We start from the raw sequence: 26,578 nt of genomic DNA, 5'->3' as shown, positions 1-26,578 counted from the left end.
GCATGATAAGAGGGCCCACTTTCATGAGTGGCTGATCTCAGTTCAAACTGGATCGGGATGATTAAAGCTGGCCTACACCTCTTAAAAGGGAGGTGCCTTGTGGTTTTTAGCAGCTCCTGAAGATATGACTGAGTAAGGGCAAAAGTGGATACTTGGATTTTCTGTCACAGCTTTGGAGGCCATGGTAAGAGAAGGGATGAGAAGTTCTCTAACCACAAAGGAGCCCTACAGACACAGAGCAATGAGAAAGTAGAAGGAGATACCAGTTAAGGTGAATACGTGGCACTAAGCCCCTGGAGCATGAATGCAGTGCTGCAAGACGTTTAGCTGAGTCAGGCTCAGAGCATTATCACTGATCCAAGGTTAACATCTATTTATTCACCTCAAAGCTGGTGAAGGACTTTATTAGAGCCTGGACCTTTTTTTTGAACTTTTACTTCTCCTAGGCTATACTATCTTTATTGAAGCTGGTCTCCAAATTTTTCAGATTTTGCTGATGGTTATCTATTAGCAATAAAGATATAATCTTTATCTTTCAGTAAACAGGAAGGATAGGTGAGAAAATTGGCATTATATTCAACTCTGCTACCTTTGGCCTGATGCAAGATGAGTTGTACTGATCGATGATTTGAGGAACTCTTTGTCCCAGAAGTTACACTTTCACATTTCACATTTCACAAAAATAAACCAGTTAAATGTACAAGTAAAAATGGAGCAGTATTTTCACTCTTTGCTAACTGCTTTGTAATCCATATCCTGGCATCCTGTTGTCTAAACTCTGAATTAAGTACAAAAGTCAATAGCATTAATTTACTAAAAGCAGCAAATTTATCCAAATTGGGCAATAGTTTAACCAATTCTTTGAGACAAACTTCAATTTAAAGGCCAATCTACACTTGTGAGCATGGTATATTCTGCCCATTTATATCTAAAAATTGCAATTGGGTTTGAGAATAACAATTTGAACTGAATGCTACAGTCTCTCTCCTCACCCTCCCCCTAAACATCCCAACATCACCACCTTCCCCCCCCCCCCCCCCCCCACCAATCGAGATAGGTGAGCAGGCCACTTACTCATTTGCAGACCTACCCAGACATCAAGAAAGCTGCCGAACTGCCTCCAGTTTTCAGTTGTCGGGTACATATTTTTCACATAGACAACCACCAGCATTGTAACAAAAGGATTAATTGGGCTGACTGGATCTACAATGATGCTCTGTCTTTGTTGTTGCTCAAGGCCTCGAGTTCATTCAAGGCAAAGATCGAATAGTGATTTGATATTAGGGAATCAAGAATTATGGGGTAAATGAAGAAAATTGGGACTGACATTAAAGATCAGCCATGATCTTATGAATATCAGGGGGTGGGAGGGGACAAATTGACATGTATTTCATCTGCATGGGCAATCAAGAGTTAAGATGACCTTGTACATTAGACTAAGAAAGGTTCAGTTGCCTGCTGCTGAAGTGAAGGTCAGACATGACTACAAGCTGGCACCAAAGCAGACAGCTTCATGGGATAAGAGACGATACTCCCAGTAACACCCTCTCAGCTTTACTAAGGCCAAGGTCTCAGCTGCAGTGCATTGGAAGAAACAGACAGTAACCAGCTGGCTGTAGTAAGATACACACCAGTGGCTCCACTCTAAGACATCTCCAACTAGGGTCTCAGCAGAGGAGTCATTGGTTATTACAGGAGCAGAGATAACAGTAAATTGGCCTAAATAAATGTTGTTATTGTACCCGCCTCTACCACATTCTCTAGCAGCTCGTTCCATATACCATCTATCCTCTCTGTGAAAAACTTGCCCCTCAGGTCCCCTTTAAATCTTTCTCCTCTTACATTAACCCTATGCCCTCCACTTTTAGGCCCCTCTACCCTTGGAAAAAGACTATAACTATTCACCTTTTCTATGTCCTTCATGACTTTATAAACCTCTATAAGGTCACCCCTCAGCCTCCTTTGCTCCAGGGAAAATAGTCCCAGCCTATCCAGTCTCTCCTTAGAGCTCAATCCCTCCAGTCCCAGCAGCATCCTCCTGAATCTTTTCTGCACCCTCTCTAGCTTAATGACATCATTCCTCTAGCATGGTTACCAGAAATACACACAATACTCCAAATGCGGTCTCACCAACATCTTGTACAGCTGAAACATAAATTGCCAACTCTTGTAGTCAATGTTCAAGCTAACGAATGCAAGCATACCATACACTTTCTTCATCATCCTGTCTAACTGTGTCACCACTTTCAGGGAACTATATACTTGTAAACCCAGGTCTCTCCATTCTACAACACTCCACCGGGCCCTGCCAATCACTGTCTATCCCCTGCCCTGGTTTAACTTCCCAGAAATCAACACTTTACCCAAGTTAAATTCCATCTGCCGTTCTCTTGACCACTTTCCCAGTTGATCTAGATCCTGTTGTAACCTTAGACAACCTTCTTCATAGTGGACTATACTACCAATTTTGGTGGCATTTGCAAATTTGCTAATCATGCCCCCAACATTCTCATCCAATTGGCTAATATATAATGACAACTCGTATATATTACTTTTAATGTTTGCTGAACAAAACTTCAACTGCAATGTCCAAAACTATAAACAAGGGCTTATCAGTTAGCAAGGAATTAAATCATTGTTTTAATCTGTTGAAGTGTCTGATTTTCTTAAATACTCTGTACACTCTGAAGCCAAATTCTAAGCGGATTCTTGGCATCGGTAAAATCTTATTAGTTCTGTTAATCAGAATCAGAATCACCTGGTTAAGGAATAACTATTTGGAATATCAGATGCTTTTAATTTAATTAAGAATTGCAGTTAACCTTTACACTATTGAAATAATTTCTCAATATTCCAGACTATTTTATGACTGGCACCAGGTCTACATTCTACCAGTCCCTTCTACCCGAACGTTTTCTTCTTTATAATTCCCCACTGCCATTTGCCTCTTGCTCATTTCTCAATCCCAGTTTGTGAATGCTGGAAAACAAAGCAACAGATTACAGTTGGATGAAACCTTCCAAAATTCTGGAATACTGAGAAACCTCCCTATATATTCTGTAAGAAGCAGCGTCATCATATTTACAGAACAGCGTCCAGATAAGTCCCTGTCACACCCGAAGATTTGCACATGTAGAACGTATCTGCACACATTTACCAAACTATCATTCAAGTGGACTCAGCCAAAGATTGATAGCTTTGAAAAAACAGCATGAAACAACCGTACATCAGACTAATGTCAAATAAAGTTATGTAAATTCTTGGTGGTGATGCTAACAAAGAGAAACTCTCGGTTACAGCCATGTGTTAAAATTAAGGTCATTTGCCTTTTTAACTTTCTTCACTGAAAATCAAAATTAAACTCAGATTCTGGAAATTGTCTTGAAACATTAACTCTGTTTCTCTTTCCACAAGATACTGCCTGACCTGCTGAGTGTTCCCAGCATTTTTTTGTGTTTATACTGGATTTGAATTGATCTTAAAGTGGCAGAGTGTAGCAGAATTTCTTTCTCCGCTTGGCAATCCTATATTTGTGACTTTGTTCGTAAAATCATCCTACCATATTAGTTCAAAATATAAAGAAGAAAGATTTAGAAATCTTAGAAATCAGACTAGTATAATAATTGCGAAAATAATGCATTCGTTTTCAGGATCTGAAAACAAATGTTAAAGAGATTCTATGATAGTTCTAATTACAAGTTCTGCTGTCACCAGCAGGGGCAGTTGTATTTGTTCAGCTTTCTGCAGTGACAGGTGTGACGTAGTTGATAGTTTGTAAACTTAAGCCCCACTCAAGAAGCTTGAGCAAAAGAATTCTAAACCACATTCCAATACAGAGAGGTGTTGTAGTATCAGAAAAATATCCAAAACCTAGGATCACCTGCTCTCCCAAGAACGTTAAAAGGTCCTTTGGCATTATTCCAAGAAGTTTGGGTGAAATATTCCTTGATTTATGAATTGGCAGCTGTGAAGGCTTGAGGATGTCTGCATAAATGAAACATATTTAGTTTTTGGATGACATGTTTCTAGCTGTCTGTCATAATCTTTGCCACAAATTCCACAGGATTATCATTGTGTATACTTAGATTGAGTCAGGTTGTAGATTAGGGAAGGACAACATTTTCGTAGGAAGGGCTAACTATTTTGGACTTTACTTCTTTACTTTTATATTCCACTGAATTTTAAATGATTAATTCAGTAAAGTGTCGCTTGGGTAGAACTCCCTCAGCATATCTGATTAGTTAATTCAGAACCTAGGCTGAATTTTGAAATAATTCTGTTGATGGAACTCTGTTTCAGATTGATTTGAGTTACAAATTATTTGTTTGTGGGTAATCTAAGTGGTGAAAGCACTCCCTGTAGGGGCAGAAACCATAGAGCTGTGGTGTTGAGAGTGCAGCAGGGCAACTGCAGAAGGAAGTGGATCCTACTCTAAAGTTAACCAACCCTTGAGAGGTACCTTCCGCAAAATTATTTTCATAAATATTCCCTGATACAATTTCAAAACAAAACTATTTTAGTGGATTATAAGGAAACTATTAACTAAGCCAGAAAGACATTGGGTTGTGTGAATAATGCATCCCAAATACATCCCTTTAGCCTGGTTTAGTTTTAGATACTTAATACAGAATCTGAGCCCATCTTAAATATGAATAGCTTAGATGTATTAATTCCTGGTTAAGCAAAACTTCACTTTTAAAAATTAATATCTTTCTTTTCCAATCCCTTACTCCTCCATATCTCTACAACCTTGTCTAAATCTCCCCAGGATAATGTGTCCTTCCAATTCTGACTTCTTACATATCCACAGTTTTGAGCACACCATCAGTCACAGCCAAGCTCTGACATTCTCTCAACTGATTAACAAGTTTTGTGGTTATTTTGGCAGTAATAGCAACTAACATTGTTAATAGAGCAATGAAACTTTCTCTATCTCCCATTGATGCCTAGGTCCAGAAAAATTGCATCCACTTTGGGTAAATATATTAGACGCAAAGTGCTGGTAAGATTATTTTTTGTTTTTATTACCAGGTATCAGCAAAACAAACTCCTGCATCCATTGCGTTGTTACTGACTATATTCTAACCACAGCAGAGTCCTGGGGCATTCACCAGTAGTGTTGCAGCACCAGCAGTGATTTGAAATGAAAAAATCATTCTTGAAGATGGTTCGCAGAGTTACTGTTCACATTATGGAAATGGTAAATATCTGTATATGACAATGGAACAAAACTTGGACCTATATTTATATTGTTTATAACTCTGCATGTGCCCTTAGCCATTGCTATTTTGATGACTGTCAGTTTTTGGTTGTTATACTCTTCATGGCTGTCCACATTTCACCAGTAATATTTATGCTACAGAAATTATGCTATCATGTTTTCTTGCCTTTGTTTACGATTGTTATGTTGTTAAAAGACACTAAAATGAATGTCAAGAAAATCAATTTTCTGCATGAGATCGGTTTGTATTCTGAGAGTATATAAATTGCAAGATTTGAAATGTGCATAAAAAGGCACATACCAATTCCAGTTCAGAAATGTGTACATATCTACAGCTAATATCAGGAAGTGAAATAAATGAGGGAAAAGGAAAATGGGAGAGAAAGAGGAGACAGAAAAAAAACACAACATGATGCTCTACATTTCACCCAAAGCACTGCAGCAATGAAATAGCAGATAAGATGCTAGCTAAGCAATGAGATAATGTAGACAAAAATGTGCATGCAATACCATCAATAAACCCACCAAGCAGGGAAAAAATTCATAGGTTTCACACTAGGATACCATCTGGGCATCGGTGAAAAATTGGCAAGAACTTCCAAAATAAAAAATTCCAAAAATAGCACTTGATTCAACATGCCAGCATGACAAATAGCTAAAAGAGCAGTGAGGGAGAAGCTGACAGGTTGGACTCTGTCTGAGACCAGGGCTTAAGACCAACTAGAAAAAGATAATGATTATAGACTTCAATCACCGATGGATGAGAAATGAGATGGGAAGTATCACAATACAATACAAACACAATTAGTTACAGGGACCACAACACATGCTTATCGCGATCAAGGATTGAATAATATCACAAATATGCTTTACAGCTTTAGAAAGACAGAATTGAGATGTGGAAAGAGCTTAATCAAATTATTTTATTGGACCCTGAATAAAGCATGCCTTCAAAATATCAGAGTTTACAGAATATACATGATCATTAAGCAATCACATAACAATTTAGATAAACCAATGAAGTAAAATAAAGTATCATCAACTTTACAAACTGTAAAAACTGAAAGACAAGGGACTCCAATGGACACTAAGGGCATTAAAATGCTTATTTTTTTCATTCTAGTTATCATCTTTTATGTACAGCTACAACACACGGAGCTATTTTTTGTCTCCTACCAGTCTGTTTTCCAGAATGGACAGAACAGTATTGGCATAAAAATTCTCTCTGCCCCCACCACCAATATTCTTCCCCCTCCCACCCCCCCCACTAAAACAAATCCATGACTTTTCACCAGAGAATGTCAAAAAAATCATAGACTTGAATCATGAAAGGATGAGGAATGTGATGGGAAGTAACCCAAGTACTATACAGACAGCCTTAGTAATAGGGATCACAACACAAGCTTATCATGGTCAGGAATTGATATCATGGTCAGGAATTGAATGAAAAAAACAAATCCATAACTTCTCGTCAGAGGATGCCACATTGTGATTCTCAAACAGGCCTTAATTTGAACAGCTAGTGCTCCCGTCCAAAATCACCAGGGACAGGGCAGGGACTGTGTCAATGTTTCAGAGTTTTTACAAAGAAAGTAAAAATGTATGTTGTGTTCATGGAAAATGACATGGGAAACCTCCCAGAAACAGTGGAGAACATTAGGTCTAGAGTGAATATGGAACTGAAAGAAATTAGTATTAGCTAAAAAATAGAAATTAGTGGAATTGAAAGCCAATAAATCGCTAAAACCTGATCACCTGCAATCCAAGTTCTTGAAGGAGGTGGTTCTGCACGTAGTGGATCACTCAAAATTTCAGCAAGCAATCAGAAAGGCAAATGATACATTGGCTTTATCACAAGAGAATTTGAAGAGTGGCTAAGTCTTACTGCAATAATAGAGGATCCTGGTGAGATCACATAAGGAATATTGTGTACAAGATAGGTCTCCATATCCAAAGAAGGATATACTTGCAATAGAGGAAGTGTAACAAAGTTGACTAGATTGATTCCTAGGATGCAAGGTTTAAACTATGAGGGCTGTTTAAACAGATTGGGCCTATACTCTCTTCAGGTTAAAGAAGGTGAGGTGATCTCATTGAAAGGCTCTTAATTTTTACAAGACTTGAGGGGTTAATAAGGGATTAGCCATTCAGGACTGAGAGGTAGTGAATCTTTCGAATTCTCTACCCAAGAGAGTTATGGAGGCTCATTGCTGAGTTCATTCAAGGCAAAGATAGGATAGTGATTGGATATTAAGGGAATCAAGAATTATGGGGTAAATGGAGAAAAGTGGGACTGACATAAAAGATCAGCCATGATCTTATGAATATCAGAGCAGGTGGGAGGGGACAAATTGACATGTATTTCATCTGCACAGGCAATCAAGAGTTAAGATGACCTTGTACATTAGACTAAGAAAGGTTCAGTTGCCTGCTGCTGAAGTGAAGGTCAGACATGACTGCAAGCTGGCACCAAAGCAGACAGCTTCATGGGATAAGAGACAATACTCCCAGTAACACCCTCTCAGCTTTACTAAGGCCAAGGTCTCAGCTGCAGTGCATTGGAAGAAACAGAGACAGTAACCGGCTGGCTGTAGTAGGATACACACCAGTGGCTCCACTCTAAGACATCTCCAACTAGGGTCTCAGCAGAGGAGTCATTGGTTATTACAGGAGCAGAGATAACAGTAATTTGGCCTAATATCAGAAATACCTAACAGATGAGACCACCAGACCCCGGGAGGGTGAAGAGGGTTTCTATGTGGTCCACCTGTGAGGGACAGTAAGGGACGAAGTTACCAATCACACAGTTCTCTGTACACAGATTAGCTCTTAGATTGCAAGTAAAATGTTACACATTGAAGTTGTGTTCTTTGTCCCAAAAAAATGTACAAAAATGTTGTTTTCTATATCACAGTTGAGAGTGGGCTGAGAGAGCAGAGGTGAGCTGTATGCTGCATGAAATAAAAGGTTTTTGTTTATACCTCATCCATCCATGCCAAGATTGAAATCTCCCACAACTCTCCTGCTTCTCTCATGCTAAGTTTTACATCCACCACAAGCTGGGCTAATCAAAGTATACTTAAAGAATCTGATGTTGAGGTTCTCAGCTGGTTTGAGAGCTCAAACAAATCCTCAAGAGTAAACTTTTCAGCAAGTTGTAATTTATTTTCAAAACTGTTCATTCTTAACTAACTGAAATAGATTGCAAATTTGCAAAAAAGATGGACAACTATATAGCATGCTAAGCCGATGTCAATTAATGCTGAATATCATAATGCTGATTTGTACTTCCGTGTCAAGTTTTGTTGCTGTTTTTTTCACCAATAAACACAATTAATGTTCATCATTGCTAAAGTATATTTCCAGTTATTCCAGTACACAATATAAATTGAACCTAAATAAAAATCTGTTACAGTGTAAATTAGAACAATATTGTAGAAAATGTTATTTTGCAGTTAACTCAAGTGAAACTAGATTTTTAAAGATACAGATCCATGTGTTAATGTCAGTCTGATACAGAAATCCTAAATTAATTGAACAAAAATTATATTATTTACAATGTTTCCCTAAAGCTTTCTCATTGGATGGTATGTCATATTCAGAAATGACCAATGGATAAAAAAGAAATTACATGTCAATTGTTTGTGCTATAATTTGAAGGCTCATCCAAGAAACAGCTTGTTGCTACTGCACCATCTGAACCATGACTGCTTTCCATGCCTTATCTTTATCAAAGTCCTTTGTGGCAGATTTGGGTATCTAGGTAAGAAGTATAGTTATTTTAAACCGGTTGTAACAATAATAAAATGGAGAAACAAAGAAGCCAAAAGTCGGCCTGAAATAAAAACAGAAATGCTGGAAATACACAGCAGCTCAGGCAGTATCTGTGAAGGGAGAAACATAGCTTACATTTCAAGTTGATAACCTTTCATATTGAAACATTAACTCCACAAATGCTTCCCGATCTGCTATTTCTAGCATTTCTATTTTTTTCAGATTTCCAGTATCTGCAGTATTTTGCTTTTGGATTAATAGTTTGACAGGATTGTTTTACTTGTAATATTAGTAAATGCAGAAAAATATTTTATTAATTTCAGCTTATTCAATATAATAAGATATCTTATGAACAGAAATGTTAGAATATCCCTTATCAACTGTTCAATCAAGAAGTGCTAGAAACAAACCGTGATAGAGTATTTGGGCAAAGATAGTTCTTCTATATTCACCTTCCTGTCATAAACTGCCAAGAAGAAAATCCTGGCTTTGATTTATTGTGAATTTATTTGTGCATTTTTATACTTGCCTCAACTGTCTTACAGCTCTCCTTTTGGAAAACTGACATATTCCATGTTGACTCATAATATTTAAGCTGCATCTTGTAGCTCACACAGTGGACAATTGTGGCAAGCATCAGACTGGACTGAACCAGCAACAGAAGCATCAGAACAAATACCAGAATATCATAAGACTGCTGCAATAACAAAATTGGAGAAATTTACATTACAAAGAATTTTTAACTGGAGTAATTCTTCAGAAAGAGTAACAATTATTTTTTCCATCTCAGAATTAAAAATAGGCAAATGCAAGTAAAAACTCTGGAGAGCTGTGAAATACAAGGTTCAACCAATAAACACATGTGCTATAACTCTCTCAGTTCGGATCCCAAAAGCAAATGGAACAATAAACTCCTCTTCAAAATATGGAAATGAATTGTACTGCATAGATAGCAGGAGTTTATTAGATACCTTAAATATGTTCAGCTCCATTGTATATTTTGAAGAGGCTAATTTGAGAAAACCATTCAAAATTGAATTTACCTATAAAATATCTAACACTTTAATACTTAGAGGCGTGATCTGGAACAAATTATGCTAAAATGAATTAAAAAGTACAATAATAAAAGATGCTTTTCCCTTCAGTTGACATACTTACAAGCAAACTTGTTGAATTCTGCCGAAAGATGTTAATGAACTTCATAATACTGAAGGATAGATAGCCAGAGGCAGTGAACAGCATTGGCGTTGTGACACTGCTCATTGCAATTAAGACCTCTATCTAAACATAAACAAAACAGATATCCACAGTGATTAAATGGTGCACTGGCAGGATATTCTTTTATTTGCCAAGATACAAATCCAATATGATGTAAATTATATGTGGAATATAGTCTATTTACAGTGCAGATAATCACATTAAAATCGTGATTTATCATTCACATATACAACAATGATTAGAAACTACAGAACCTTTGACTTTGAAAATTGTCGAGTTTCACATATTCACGTGTTTATTACATTTGCCATGTTAGGGAACTGTTTTTTATAAAATAACAAGTTGCAAGATGTTTTGCAGTTTGTTTAAACAAAAATCAAACCTCCCTTTTTGTTAATTTTATTGTCATAATTTGGTTTAAAAACAGTGAACTTTCATCAAGGTACTCTTTCAAAGAGCTCAGAAGTCTGACTGAAATAAGCTAATTAGTACATGCAGATCTAGTGACACAGCTGAAGTGTGCTTTAGGAATGCAAATCCCAGTGCTAACTTTATACCTGTCATCTGGTCCAGGTTAATTCTCCAAACTATCTAGGACTTTTTTTTTAATCTACAGAAGTAGGCTGAAGTGTTCAAAGGCTATTAATATAAATTAGGTTTATTTTCAATGGCTTGACTTAAAAAAATGGCTCTGAATTTCCTGGAAATAGTGAACTGCCCACACCCACTACTCCCCTACCTGTTACAGCATCTAACAACCACCTTGTCCTAAGCCTGGTTCCAACTCAATTGGTGCAGCCATACATACCACAGGCTCCCAGTCTTACATCATGCAGAATCATAATAACAGATGGCTAAGTCTCTGACATTCATCAAACATTCAAATGTTATGAAAGATGGAACATTCTAATAAAAATTTAGAAAATTATCATTTAAAACATTGCATATCCCTTTGGAAATCATATTTCATTTTTCAGTAAGCTTCAAGTTAATCATGGAAAAAGATAAAGTAGGTCCTCGTTAGGACCCTAAACTGGGGGAAGGTGGATTTCGACAGTGTAAGGCAGGACCTGGGAGGGGTAGGTTGAGAGCAGCTGCTGGGAGGGTGGGGGGTGGTTTTGAGGAGATAACAAAGAAAACAGATGAAGGCAGAGCAGGACACATCGCTTTCATGGACTTTTGACAAGGTGCCATATAGTAGGCTGGTCTAGAAGGTTAAGGCACAAGGGATCTGAGGCATGTTGGCAAAGTGGATCCAAAATTGGTTTGATGAAAGGAGGAAGATAGTAGTGGTAGATGGGTGTTATTCTGACTGAAAGTCTGTAATGAGTGGTGTACCACAAGATTTAGTGCTGGGACCTTTGTTATTACATGACTTGGATAAGAATGCAGATGTTATGATTCATAAGTTTGCAAATGACACAAAAATTGTTGGAGTCATAGATAGTGAAGAAGGCTGTCTAGGGGTACAGCAGGACATAGATCAGCTGGAAAGTCAGATGTAGTGGTGGCAGATGGAATTTAATCCAGACAAGTGTGAGGTAATGCACTTTGGGAGGTCAAGATGTGATAAGACATATGGCAGGGACCTTAGTAGCATTGTGGTATAGAGAGACCTTGAGGTGGAATTCCATGGCTCCCTGAAAGTGGCGACACAGGTGAAAAGGGTGGTGAAAAAGGTATTTTTGTGTAAGAGTTGGGACATCATATTGCAGACATTGTTTAGACTGCACATAGAGGATGGTGTACAGTTCTGCTCACCACACTACAGGATGGATGTAGAAGCAATAGAGAGAGTGCAGACGAGATTCTCCAGGATGTTGCCTGAAATGGAGGGCTGTCGTTATAAGGAGAAGTTGGATAGGCTGGGTTTATTCTCACTGGAACCTAGGAGGCTGAGGCCTTCTAGAGGTTTATAAAATTATGAGGGGTAGAGACAGGATACATAGTCAGAGTCATTTTCCAAGGGCAGGGAATCTTGAACTGGGGGCATGGGTTTAAGGTGAGAGGGGAGAAATTTAAAGGAGATCTGAAAGATGGGTTTTTCTCACAGAGGGTGGTAAATATCTGGAACAAGGTGCCAGAGGAGGTAGGGAAGGCAGATACAATTACCATGTTTGAAAGGTGCTTGGACAAGTACAGGTGATCCCTGCATTACAGAAGGGTTGCATTTCTGGAAAACCATCTGTGTTTGATTTTCCAGGATGCAAAACTTTATTTCCCATTGAATCTAATGTTGTAAGTAGAGGGGCATTGCACAAGATGTTTTTATCTCGACAGTAATAAAAGTACTGCAGCTGCTGGTTAGCAAAAAACAAACTGAAGGCTGGATGGTGAGACAGACAAGGAGAGAGGTAAAAAGGGCAGATGGAGCCAGGTGGGGAGAGCCAGGGTGGAGGTCAATAGCAACCTCTTGTGCCTCCACTTTATCATCTTCCAGCCTTCAGTTTGAGTGGAGACATACACTTTTAAATGCAGATCAGATAAAAGTAAGATAGTTTAATGAATTTTATTCCATATCTCAGATTTTTAAGTAGTAATTTGTGAATTTCCTAAGGGTGAATTTCCAGAACTCGAATGACTGTAACGTGGGGGTTGCTTCAGGAAAGGTGAAAAGGGATACAGGCCTAATGCAGGCAAATGGGATTAGCGTAGGGAGGCATCATGGTCGGCATGGACAAGGTGGGGGGAAATGGCCCTTTTCTGTGCTGTATGTTTCTATAACTCTGTGATGATTCTATGAATCATTTAAAATAAATCAATGAATTCAAGAAATGTGAATTGCTGAAGTTTAGGCTTAAAGCTGTCCCTTTCCAATGCAATGAATGAAGCAGCCGAACATGCTCAGCAGACTTATTTCCCAGAATGACCACTGGCGATGGCATGAGCTGGCAATCCCTGTAGAACTCCAAGAGAAATCAACCTTTCCACTGACCATTACATTCTCTGCAATGGTACGATCTAAACCCCTTCCCATCCTGTCATCCCACTCTGATTCTTCTCCTTTAATCATTGCCACTGGCATTCAAAAACCCTTTTGTCCATTACGTTTGCCCATAACTGCTTACAGTTCACCATCTCTGGGAGGTCCAAAGTCTAGGGCCCAAATGATGACTACACTTCAGACGTCACTAGTCAGGCCTGCAGGTCATTCCCAAATTTGAAACCCATCAGCTTTGACTCCAGGGTGCTGGTCTTCCACTTATGTAGCTGGATACATACAACACACAACCTGTTATAACAGATAACATACTCTGTTCCTCAAGGTAATCTTATGATAAAAATAAAGCAGCTGAATCATTGAAATTTATCTCATGTTTCTACTTACCATGAACTTGGAGGGGTATTCTGCTGCAACATGGCTTGCAATAGCACCAGGAAAACACTGGAAGAAACAATCATATCAAGAATGTTGTGAACAGTACACCAGAACTTGTTTGAATGTGAAATTTCCTGAAAACAGAAGTTAGGAAAATCTGTACACAGATATAGCCCCTGGATGGTGCAAAGGTATACCAGTGGGTCTCCTAGAACTTGCAGCATGGCCTTAGTGAAAGTTGTCAGGTCAACATGATTATATCACCAATTACTGTATATGTACACTGTGGTTTTCCTTATTGGATCCCATTCTGACAGAAGGAGGAAAGTTCTCCATAGTAAGGAGTTATCTGTACTCTGTAAGGAGTTTGTATATTCTCCCTGTGTCTGTGTGGGTTTCCTCCAGGTGCTCTGGTTTCCTCCCACATTCCAAAGACATACAGGTTAGGAAGTTGTGGGCATGCTATGTTGGCGCTGGAAGCGTGGCGACACTTGCGGGCTGCCCCAAGAACACTCTACACAAAAGATGCATTTCACTGTCTGTTTCAATGTACACGTGACTAATAAATATACCTTATCTAATTTTTGAATGTTTAGTTAATAGATATGCTCACAGTTTCATTCCCACCAAAACAGCTGTCTGAATTGGAAAGAGCTGATGTAGTTTACAGGAATGGAAAGAATATTTTGAACGTAACATCACTTTTCCCCCAATTCCAGTTATAAACTGCCATTAATCATCAGGTTGACTTACTGCAGCCAAAATCCAAAAGAATGTCACAGAGAGGTAAGGTCCAGGAACTAGGGCACCCATGTTTAGAGCAATAATTCCACCAAACACTGCACAAATTGCCACAATCACTTCAACCACCTGCAGAGAAAATATTGACATAGTTTTCACAGCCGCTACACTGTTTATTCCTGCTGTTTAAAAAGGAGCTGTGTTATTTCATGGTGTTATTCCTAACAGCTTTAGGCCTAACACCTTAGAGCTCTGAGTATGATACGTAAATGGCAAGTATCATTCACTCATTGCTGACTGGATTACCCAAGCCATTATAATTAGATTGCAAAAGTTTATCCTCTGAAGATGCATCTCTCCTTTCCATAGCCTTGGTGTAACTTCATTCCTTCAACCCCCTTCAAACTTCAACAGGTTTTTAAAAACCTAAACTTAAGAACATGATAAATCCCTGATTTTGGTGCCAAAGTAGTGCAGAGACGCTAGTGTGTCTCACAACTAAATTTAATTGATTGGGGCTCAGAAGTCCACATATGGAAATTTCATCCAATTCCTATGAGGTTCTGGACTCCATACTACCAAAGGATGTTGGAGCAGTTCACACTCAGCAGGTATGTTAGCTGTATTCAAAGAATGTAATTATTTGAAAGATTCAGCCAAATAAGGTTCTTTCTGGAAAATTCTCCAGAAAATGGAAGATTAGGGTCTAGAAACTCATTCATACAATGGAAAGTAACACAATAACAACCACCTCCAGGTGTCTCCCCACTCAAAATTCAGCTGAGCACTACCCAGGACATGCTACCCTTGCATGCCTTATACAACTTTCAAATCAGTTGAGCATTGGGTTAGGACATTGCCCGTGCAACACTCCTCCCGGACTACTGTGGGGCAAATTAAACTGCATTGTCTCCTGAGCAACCATCCCACAACTAGTCCCATGACAAGCACATTGCACTAATGCATCAATGCTCTGAGACCCTGTAAGTCAGTTAATTACATTTAATTCTCCTAGACCTCCACACATGGAACTGACAACCTCCAATTTCCCTGATTTTGATCCCAACCCCACAAGGCCTCGATCAATCAGACACACAATACCTCTGAAGGTGTTAAATCATCAATCCTTCAATCCACTGACATTCAACCTCCCGCACCCGCAACCTCCGTGACCCAGATCCCTTCAATATGACAACCCTTCCAACCTAGAGAATCCCCAAGCCCCTCCTATTGGAGGCCACAAACTTGTTGCCACCTCCCTGGCTATTCATGATCTCCACCCCTGGGCCCACTCCTTGTTGATGTAGCCCATTCCCTCACACCAGTCCTTACCCTTGGTGAAGATCTCCCAGTACCAGACCCTGATTCTCATCCCTAGGCCCTCTCCCCAACTCCCATCCTCAGACCCAGCCTCAGTCCTGACCAGCGTACTTTCCATTGCAAAAGAATTCAATGCCCTGTCAGAAGTGGTGAATACTTACAGCAGCCAAGCAATACCTATCCTGCCCATCCAAGTGGTTGCACTAGAATTTCTAGATATATGTGGCTAACAACAATTTCCATTGATATATCACAGTCCCTAGGCATTTGCCAGGTGCAATATCAAATATAAATTTGATGGTAAACCACATAAGCTGGTCCTACACTAAATGGTAAAAAGCATGTTCAAAGGGATATCTTTTGTCTTGATGTTCACTTGGCTTAGAGCTTCAACATTAGGAAGGGATTCAGTTTCATGAACATTGAGGAATTGTTTCCACCTGTGGGTGAGGCCAGAATAAATGGATATAATACAAGACAGACAAATCAATTAAAGAATTTAGGATGAACTCCTTACACATAAAGTGACAAGAACTGAAGTTAATAGCAATAACTAAGACTGGGATTTACTCAAGAAGGTGTCGTGGGTACACTGATCTTCGTTAATGCCCATGCTGATCTTTGCGACTTTAAAGGAAAACATGATTTTAATTCAATATTTATGTATTTTGTATTGCACGGCTGCCTTAGTTGGAAAATATCAATGTAAAAGCATGATCTGAACAATATCTCATAAATATCTTTTATGAAATCGGAACACAGGAGCATAGGAGCAGGAGTAGACCAGCAGGGCACTCAATCCTGTCCCATCATTTAATATGATCACAGTTGATCTATGCTGGCCTCAGCTCCGGACTTTAATGATTTGCTCATTGTGCAACATGTCAATACACTACGCACATACGGCAAGCTGTGAGAGGTACTGGGTACTTGAATCAGAAATTGTGTATCTGTTCTGCTCCCCATGATCTTATTCTCCCTTGGACATAATTTTGATGATTTTGAGCAAATAACCATTAGATGCAACCTTTCCGTAACGGAATCTAGCTCAAGCAATGACATACTTGAAAGGAAGCTTGATTTACACTTGAGGGAGAAAGAAATGTGACATAGGAACAAATAGGAACAAGTTATTGGATTGGGAAAGAGTTGGCCAGAGTGACCAGCTTCTATCCTCCAGATTTGTGTGATACCATAGTTTCAATCAGAAGTTCAAGTAATTACTAGAGTCTGTCCTGAAGACGGGTCCTGACCCAAAATGTTGACTGTCTGCTTTTCTCCACGGATTCTGCCTGACCTGCTGATTTCCTCCAGCATCTTGTTGTTTCTTCATCTAGATTCCAGCATCTGCAGTCCTTTGTTTCTCTAGAATCTGTCTGCCTTTTAATGATTCCTTGAAAGTCGCATTGGAAGAAAGTGGAGAGATGCTAGCTGTCTACCTCTTCTTTGTACAATATACATCTGCAGCTCATGATTATTCATCCCCTCCTTTCCCCATCTCATAGTAACAGACATTACATCACACTATCCAGTCACAGTCCTGAGCAGAGGGAAGGGTTAGTATCTCTAATATGACAAAGAAAAAAATAAATTTGTGACACTAACTATTTGAATACCCAGCAGGTGACACCTCACTGGAAATTACTCTGATGATTTGATTTTCCCAAAAATGATAATTAGCAAAACATCACTTTTGAACTTTATAGATACTTAGTATTATCTACTTACCGAATAAGACTTCAGAGTACGAGATGGGAATTTTATGTGACAAAAGAATGTTGTTTCATTGTATGACAACACCTGCAGACAGATTTTATAAGTGGTTAACTAATATAAAATGAGAATGCAAGCGCCAAACAAAAAAGAAAATCAAGTCTCAGAAACTTCACCACCGTTACTCTATACAAAGCAACATAATAATCATTTGTGTCAGTATGTATCTCTACAAACATAAGAAAACGGTTGTAAATATTTAAAAATCTGGTACCTAATTTAGTTGCACAAAAGCTGTTATAATTGTTTTGACTGTTAGAATTTGACAATAAAAGAAGCTTCTAGATATGGTTTATGTTAATTAATTGCATGAATTTGAAAAATGGTACACACATGCAATTCAATATTATTCTTAAATTGAAAATCAATGCTTCATCTAAAATATATATTTCTCTGAAAATTTAAACATTACAGCTGGAATACTTACTTTCTTTCTCTTGCAGCATTTAGTGTCGGATCTTGCTGACAAGATGACTTTACTTGCCATGAGAATTTCCAAAATTACAAGTAAAACCAAGTTAAAGTTTATCTGTGAAAGAAAGTAAATTATAAATTATGCAAACAATAGATGAGCAAACTGTTTTCTTTTTTAATTAAAATTCTGTGTGAATCTTAGGGTGTACTACCCAGAATTTCAAATTGACCAAAACTATCCTATAAAGGCTTGCAATAACTAAGAGAGCACCAGTAATGGTGCAGCTTTCTATTCAGTAAATGTAAAACCCATTCCATCTAAAAGATTGAACTGTGGAATTTGTGCAGGTTTTGCAGTTTTGTGACATCATCTGCAACTCTGGTGTATGTTCCCATCTGCAGTTAATGATCCTATACACCTGCACAGGGTGTGTTGATTACAGTTTCTTCATCAATTATGAGGTGTACTTTGGGTTTTAATGATATAATAAGCCATAATGCTATAGAAAAATACTCCAAGATACATCAGAGCCTTGTGCCTTTTGCACTTCTCTGTATTATGGTTAAGAAAACTGAAACATGATTAGTGATAGAGAAAGACACTGGGACCCAGTCAGAACCTGCTGAGCTTCAACGTCAACCGAAATGTTCATGACCATATTAACGGGTACAAGCAGCACTTGTGTCATTTACATCAAAAGCACAAAGTGGCATGCACAGGTGCCCAAAGTGGAACAAAACACTATTTGCATTGGGTATAGGCTGCTTCAACTGAAAGAAAGATAAAATGAACTGCAATTATACTGTATCTTCAAAGGTACCTTCTACATAGAAGACCACACGGTGTTGGCGAACTAATGACATATTTTTGAAATGTAGTTTCTGCTTAAGTGTAGACAAATTCAGCAGCCAATTGTACACAGTAAGGTTCCACAAGCATCATTGAGACAATTTGTATTTTTTTATCAGGTTTATTGGTTGAAGAATAAGTGTTGCTTGGGAGTCCAGGAGAATCCTTCTTGTCTTTGAATAGCACCATGGAATTGTTTTTACTGCAATAACAATTTCAGTCAAATAACATCTTTAGCACAGCAAAGATGTTCCAAAATGCTTCTCAGGTGCATTTAGAAACAACAAAGCCACATAAAGAAAAATAAGGCTAACAGCTTGGTAAAGATGTAGATGTTAAACAGCATCCTAAAGGAGGAAAGGCAGAGAAGTTACAGAACTTAGAGGCTTGGCGGCTGAAACTACAACCACCAACCATGCGGCAATTAAATCTGGTGATTCTCAGGGGAGCAGTGATATCCAGTTGATATCCTGTGGGGATCAAAGAGATTACAGAGACTTTCCATTTTATTCTTTCCTCCCCTCCAATTTTCTCTTATTTCATCTCTATTTCTAATGGGAATCACTAACCTGAAACTGTCTGTTTCTCCCTCCACAATTGCTGCCCAACTGATGTGTGATCCCAGAATTTTCTTGTTTGTGTCAGTCCAGCTTGTATCCCCTGCCTTCTGTTACCTAACCATTTGCTTTAACTACTCACTTGCCGAGTGGCAGGAGAAAGGTACTGTTTGACTGGCGTGTGCCTTGGGATGCAGTTGGTCCTTGTACGGGATAGTTACAGTTGATAACATTACATGTATTGCTGAGATGGATTCCTCATTCCATTGTATTTGCACTGTTCCTAAAACTAGCTAAGTGAACATCCACCAACACTCATCACCTTGTTTTTTCTTAGTTTTGACTGATAACAATTGATATTAACATCCAACTTCAAACTATTGAAAGACTTAATTTTGTTCATAAATATCTCTTGTTATAGCTCTGAGTAATGTTTAAAATTAGTTAATACCAGATGTCCTACCTTGCACACTCACCAAACTGTGTGTATGAGGCAAAGAATTATGTACAAGAAATATATCCTTATTAAACTAAGCTGACCTCCCAACATTATATCAGCTTTCTGTATGAAGCATTACAATCCTGCAAAAGGACCAGATATTTAAGTATAAAAGCTTCAGATCCAGAGGATTCCTATCAATGATTTGCTTTTTAATCAAGATAGTTCCAGGCAGTGTCTAAATTTGCATGATTGAATTTGATTGTGGTTGAACAAGTGCCACCTCTTTAGTGCAGTATTTTACTGCATAGTGCAAGGTGTGGTTCTGAAAAGTCTGCATTTTCAAATAATAGAATGTGCTACTGCATGAAAATCGTGGGTGTGAAAATGAGAATGAGCTACCTTAGCTGGCAACTGTCCCTGAAATTGAAAACAGAACTTGTGGACACAAGAAACTAATTATGTGAACTGAAAAGCCTCATACAAAGGAAATAAATAATGCAATCAGAGCTTGCAACGTGACTGAAACATCGCTGGAATATAGTTTATGTTATTTAAAGATTAATGCCACATACACATTGGTTTGTTGACTTTTAGGTGTGCAGACCCCACCTATTACTTTGGAGTTTAATTGTAGCATCTCACCTTCACCATTAATTGACTTTATTAAAAAAGACTGCAATAAATTTCTTGAAAAGAGATGGTAGAATGTTTGTCATTATAAATACAAGTGTAACAAACATTGCTCTAAACAGAAAGTCTAATCTGCCATTTGCTCAGTGACGAAAGTTCGCAAATGAACTTTGAACAATCAGTCCTTTCATTTGCTGACTACATCCACCATTTTATGGAGTTCATCCAACTAATTTCCAGAAGCTGCATTTAAAGATTGGTTGATTGAATGAAAAAAGCAGGATCTTCTGGAGCAGAGAATAATGATGAATTTTCATATGCTATAGATTTTGTAACACTAAACTACAATCACAATAAAAGGAAAAAAATATTTTTCACTTTATTCAAATTTTAATTCGGGATCAGTTTAAATCAAAATGATCCCAAGTTAAGATGGAAATTATATTGCTTGTTCAGATGCATGAAAGTCAATCACTCATCTTTTAAATCCAGGATTATCTTCTGAGGTATTGGGAAAATGTGGCCAATTGAGACAACATTGGAAACAGGGAAGTCAAGGAAGATGTATTTTCCTCCAGGAGATGATTACATCAAAAGAAATTATAAGAACCTGTATATTTCCTAACAGATATACATTCAATGTTTGATGTCCAAATCTTGTAACATCCATAATATCTATTAGATGTATTCATAGCACAGAAGGCAGCCACTTATAGAACTTCTGCCAGCTCTTCGGTCGACATTACTCTCCTGATTTTTTACTCTTATTTCTTTCTTCACTTCAGATATTTATCTAGCTCTGTTTTAAATGTTACAATTGAAATTGCATTCCCCCATCCCAGATTACAGCAGTTGTCACATGACAGATCAGTCACGGAGGGACATAGAGTCATCCAGCACAGAAACAGAGCCTTCAGCCTTGGGATGCAGTTGCTCCTTGTGCTGGAACACACACCAAGTTCATGCTGACCATTAAGCACCATTTACACTCATCCCATTTTATCCTCCCCACATTCCCATCAACTTCCCCCAGATTCCATCACTCACTGACACATTAGGGACAAATTTTAATGGCCAGTTAACCTGCATGTCTCTAAGATGTGGGAGGAAACCTAGGCACCTGGAGGAAACTCGTGCATTCACGTGGGGAATGTGCAAACTTCCCTCAGACGGCACCAGAAATCAGGATTGAACATGTGCTACTTTGAATCTACTCGCATATATTTCAGAGGATTAATGCTATCACACTGCATTACAAATAATATCACTGTAATCTCCAAGATCTTTAACTAAGCCAGCTCAGCAGCAGTTCTGCTGGGATTCCTGAATCCTTTTTCAGTTAGAGCGAGACCACATCTTTAACTTCAATGGGGATTGCTTGGCAAAGATTTAGGAGACAAAGTGGAAGATAAATTATTTTTCTTTAATTTATTTTGTTGTAACTTTAAGTTTGAATTATTTGTATTTTAAGTAAACAATAATGTTTAGAAAACCAGATCTAATTTACTTCAATCTAATTTGTTTTTAAATGTCTTTGAGTGTCAGAGATGTTTAAAAATAATTAAAATCAATGGAAGGTTTTACAGCTCTCAAGGTCCTGTCTCAAACCTTGCTAGTTGTCATGGGCCCTCAGAGCCAAAGTCTCTACACAGAGCCGTCTGAGCCCTGGTCACCCTCCAGAAAATGCAGCTAGACTCAAGAACCAGCAAGATAGGCTATCCATATCCTGCTCAAGTAAGAATGAGTGTGGAAGGGATGGTCTGGGGCAAAGACACTGGGTCAGCAATGTCCACAAGTGATGGTCTGGGGCAAAGACACTGGGTCAGCACGATCTGACCAATGACTCTATAGATACTCAATATAGAATATTCCAGATACTTAACAGTGAAACTCCAGCAACCATTTTTTCCATAAACACAAAACTTGACCAAATATAGAATGAATCTTCCATGCACCACCATCTACAACACGCAAGTCCACCATCCACCATCATGAAGTGCTTCGAGAGGCTGGCCAAGGTACGCATCAACTCCAGCCTCCCAGACAACCTCGACCCACTGCAATTTGCCTACCGCCGTAACAGATCTATAGCGGACATCATCTCCCTGGCCCTACACTCAGCTCTGGAGCATCTAGACAGTAAAGACACCTATGTTAGACCATTGTTTATTGTCTACAGCTCCACCTTCAATACTATAATTCCAAGCAAACTCATCACCAAACTCTGAGACCTGGGACTCAACACCTCCCTCTGTAACTGGATCATCTGCTTTCTGACCAACAGACCGTAATCAGTGAGGATAGGCAGCAATACCTCTGGCATGATTATTCTCAACACTGGTGCCCCACAAGGCTGCATCCTCAGCCCTCTACTCTACTCCCTATACACTTATGACTGCATGGCCAGATTCAGCTCTAACTCCATCTGCAAGTTTGCAGATGATACCACCGTAGTAGGCTATATCTCAAATAATGATGAGTCAGAGTACAGGAAGGAGATAGAGAGCTTAGTGACATGGTGTCATGACAACAACCTTTCCCTCAATGTCAGCAAAACAAAAGAGCTGGTCATTGACTTCAGGAAAGGGGACAGTGCACATGCACCTGTCTACATCAACGGTGTTGAGGTCGAGAGGGTTGAGAGCTTCAGGTTCCTAGGAGTTTACATCCTGTCCTGTTCATAGCCTGTCCTGGTCAAACCACATAGACACCATGGCCAAGAAAGCTCTCCAGTGCCTCTACTTCCTCAGGAGGCTAAAGAAATTTGGCATGTCCCCTTTGACATTCACCAAATTTTATCAATGCACCATAGGAAGCATCCTATCTGGATGCATTACAGCTTGGTATGGCAACTGCTCTGCCCAGGACCACAAGAAACTGCAGAGAGTTGTGGACACAGCCCAGTGTGTCACGGAGACTAGCCTCCCTCCATAAACTCTGTCTATACCTCTTGCTGCCTTGGTGAAGCAGCCAGCATAATCAAAGACCCCACCCAACAGGGTCATTCTCTCGTCTCTCCTCTCCCATCAGCTAGAAGATACAGGAGCCTGAGGGCACATACCACCAGGCTCAAGGACAGCTTCTATCTCACTGTGATAAGACTATTGAACAGTTCCCTTATACGGTGAGATGGACTCTTGACCTCACAATCTACCTTGTTATGACCTTGCACCTTATTGTCTACCTGCAATGCACTTCCCTGTAGCTGTGACACTTTACTCTGTACTCTGTTATTGTTTTTACCTGTACTACCTCAATGCACCCTGTACTAACTCAATATCTGCCCTGTGTAATAAATTGATCTGTATGAATGTTATGCAAGACAAGTTTTTCACTGTACGTCAGTACAAGTGACAATAATAAACCAATACCAATACCAATCGGGAGTGTGACTGAAGGTTGGAGAGCAGCTACATCAACACTTATGAAACTCAGCAATGTCCAGAACAAGGGAGACCAGTTGATTAGCATCAGTCTTCCACAATAAACATTCCCTTCCTCTATCACCAATAAACTGTGGCTACAATGTGCACAATTTACAAAATAGGCTGCAGTTACTCACCAAAGCTTCTTCCACAGCAACTGCCACCTAAACTAAAGGCCAGCAGATTCAAGGAAGCTAAATCATCTTCAAGTCCCCTCCAAATTATCATTTCATTACCTTGTAAATACATAATCATCATTTCATTGTTGCTGCATCAAAATCCTGGACTCTCCAACCGACAGCACTGTGGATTCCAACAATTCAAGATGGCAGCTCACTAATGCCTTTTTAACTGGAATTAAGTAGGGCAATAAATGCTGGCTTTGTCATTGTTGGCTGCATGTCATGAATTAATAGTTAAAAACAAACACAGAATAAAAGAAAGACTTTTATATTTAGAGAAATACGGCACCAAACCTCAAAAGAAAGGTTGTGAATCTTTGTTGGTTTATATCTTTCCATCCTTGATCAAATAATATTAGCTAAATAACTGTAACAATTATTCATTAATAAAAAGTACATGAAATTACAAGTTAACTTACATTTAACGCAGCTGGATTGAGGAGCAGTTTGCACCCATACCAAATCATGCACGTTGTCGTGATCGTGAATGTGGAGATAAAGAGAAGCTGGAGGTGTGGTAACTAAAGAAAATAATTATTTAAAATTCTGCAATTTTACTCTTTAATCAATATGATTACAAATATCAAAATGTAGCTTGTAATAATGTACCTACCGTATTAACTCTTCTCTTAGCTGTAGCAAAACTGACAACTGCTGCAGGAATACACTGGGAAGGAAAATATCAATTGAAATAATTGTTTCAAGAGAACAGAAACAAGTGCTCAAACCATTATCACGTGTACAATAAATGCCCAAAAATAAAAGCAACTTAAGTGGAAAAATATTTCATGTTAATTTTCACTGGGAGCATATTTGAAAACAGATTGTTCTATACTTTTTCCCTACATTTTTCATTATCCTATATTTTTCATATAAACCCTGGGTCTCTGGAAGAATATGTAGATGGAGCAAAAATCTCTTTGTGCTCTCACTCTCTCCCTCTCACATACACACTGCCATCTGGAAAGGTTGAATTGAAATGAGTCTGGAACACTCCTAACACAGATCCATATAATCACTATTTTTAAATTAGCAGAAATTGTCACACCCAGAGAACTCATAAGAAAGGCAGTAGCAAGAAGTGGGAAATTTCTCAAGGAGATTGTTTTTATGAAGTTAGAGAGAAAGCATATTCTGGAGCAGCAAAGAATAAACTTCGCTTGGAATTTAGCTCCTAATTTACTATGGCACCAAAACTAGATAAGGAATTTTGATTTCTTTAACATTCTAAACTTAATAAGCATCATTTTACATTATAAAGGATATTTACATACTAAAAAATCCAATGAATATTAAAACCAAACTCTTAATGCAAATAAATTATTTCAAAAATAGCCATGAAAGAAATCATTTCGATTGACCAAGAAGTTAAAATTCAAATTTACACATAGCTTAAATATTTTTACAACAATATCATTCTCTGCTAAATTATACTTTCAACTAAGCAGAATTAAGACAAAAATCTAAGAGTAATCACATTGAAAAGGTGCTTACTGAACCTGCTGCACAACGCAAGTAGTCCATTTCATCAGGAAATACATTTCCCAGATAAACTGAAAAGCCAGTAGTTATCAGGAGGCAACTCTGTAATACAATTTGAAGTATGATTTTTACCTGATGCAGAAGCACCTTACAGTAACAATAAAATCACAACTTCTGAACCATACTGGTGATTACTATCATGCCAAAAGGGAAGCAACATGAAACATCCCGGAATACATTGCCTACAACATTTAAATAAAAAACACAACAAGTATATTGCAAAATATTTTGAACAACAAAATCTTTTTGCCACTTACTAAGGCTTTCTTTCCCATGTAGTAATTGTTAATTGTCTTATTGCAAATATTATTGCTTAATCTAGTCATTCATTTACAGTATTTCAAATAAAACAGCCTTCTTAGGTTACTAATGCATTCCACTTCCCATGTTCCTGGTAAATTATTCATGAAACATCATATTTGCATATTACCATTGCTTTGAGTTTGTACACATTCGTTTACTCAGAGCAGATTTATTTTACACAAAAATTTACATGGGTACATTTACCCCAATCATCAGACTGTAGATCCATCCCCTGTGATGAAAGCAAGTATGACATTTTCTGTCCAGCTGAAGATCACTAGATTGAAAGTCGGTGTTGTAACTTCCATTGTCCTGTTTTACTCCTTCCAATGTAGACATTTTATCATAGCCAAACTCTTCTTTGTAATTATCTTCCTTGGTCATTTTCCTTTTTGCTGTAACAAAAAGACATTAGTCACAGGCATGGGGATAGTTCATAAGAAGAAAAATAAGTGTTTGTTTCAAAGGTAAGTTCACTACCGTTTTGACGAGCAAAACTGCAAGTGACAGCAATCTCAGTGTTGTGCACCAGTGTGCTGTGCTCACGCAAAGTGCTCCAGAAGATTTTACAGTGCAGTGGGCTTCTTTTGAAAAGTTTGCTCATCAACTTTGGCTTTGGGCATAATCCATTCAAGTTGCAGACAAAGCTGCAGCTCAGAAACAGTGAATTAGTGCCAGGAGAGTGGAGTGCATCCTGAATTTAAATGAGCTGAAAAGCCCGGAACAGGATCTCCACTGAACTTATTTTACTTATTCAAAACTTTATACATGCACGTATTTAACATTGAATGAAACCAGACAATTGATGAAATTGTTATAGCTGAAGTATATGTGTGTCTTCACATTGCATATCTGCCCAGACTGCCA

The 26,578-nt window shown here is 38.4% G+C and overlaps 1 protein-coding gene across 2 annotated transcripts; it reads right to left on the bottom strand.

Annotated features, from left to right (window-relative positions):
• Positions 1 to 6,124: 6,124 nt before the first annotated feature.
• On the bottom strand, positions 6,125 to 26,293 carry mlc1 (modulator of VRAC current 1). Of its 2 annotated transcripts, XM_052033805.1 has the most exons (12): positions 26,192 to 26,293; positions 25,916 to 26,106; positions 25,361 to 25,450; positions 24,480 to 24,533; positions 24,286 to 24,387; positions 17,794 to 17,895; positions 17,322 to 17,393; positions 14,286 to 14,402; positions 13,542 to 13,598; positions 10,154 to 10,276; positions 9,525 to 9,692; positions 6,125 to 8,980 (listed from the first exon to the last, which is right to left on the bottom strand). In XM_052033805.1, exons 2-12 carry the CDS (start codon positions 26,093 to 26,095, stop codon positions 8,906 to 8,908), a joined length of 1,140 nt encoding a protein of 379 aa, XP_051889765.1. In that variant the 5' UTR covers positions 26,096 to 26,106; positions 26,192 to 26,293; the 3' UTR covers positions 6,125 to 8,905. The 2 variants fall into 2 exon arrangements, with proteins under 2 accessions (XP_051889765.1, XP_051889766.1); XM_052033806.1 differs by lacking the exon at positions 14,286 to 14,402.
• Between the last annotated feature and the right edge of the window lie 285 nt (positions 26,294 to 26,578).

This window comes from Pristis pectinata, chromosome 19 (genome assembly GCF_009764475.1).
Source record: "Pristis pectinata isolate sPriPec2 chromosome 19, sPriPec2.1.pri, whole genome shotgun sequence".
Lineage (NCBI taxonomy): Eukaryota > Metazoa > Chordata > Chondrichthyes > Rhinopristiformes > Pristidae > Pristis > Pristis pectinata.
This window is presented reverse-complemented; position numbering and strand designations above follow the sequence as displayed.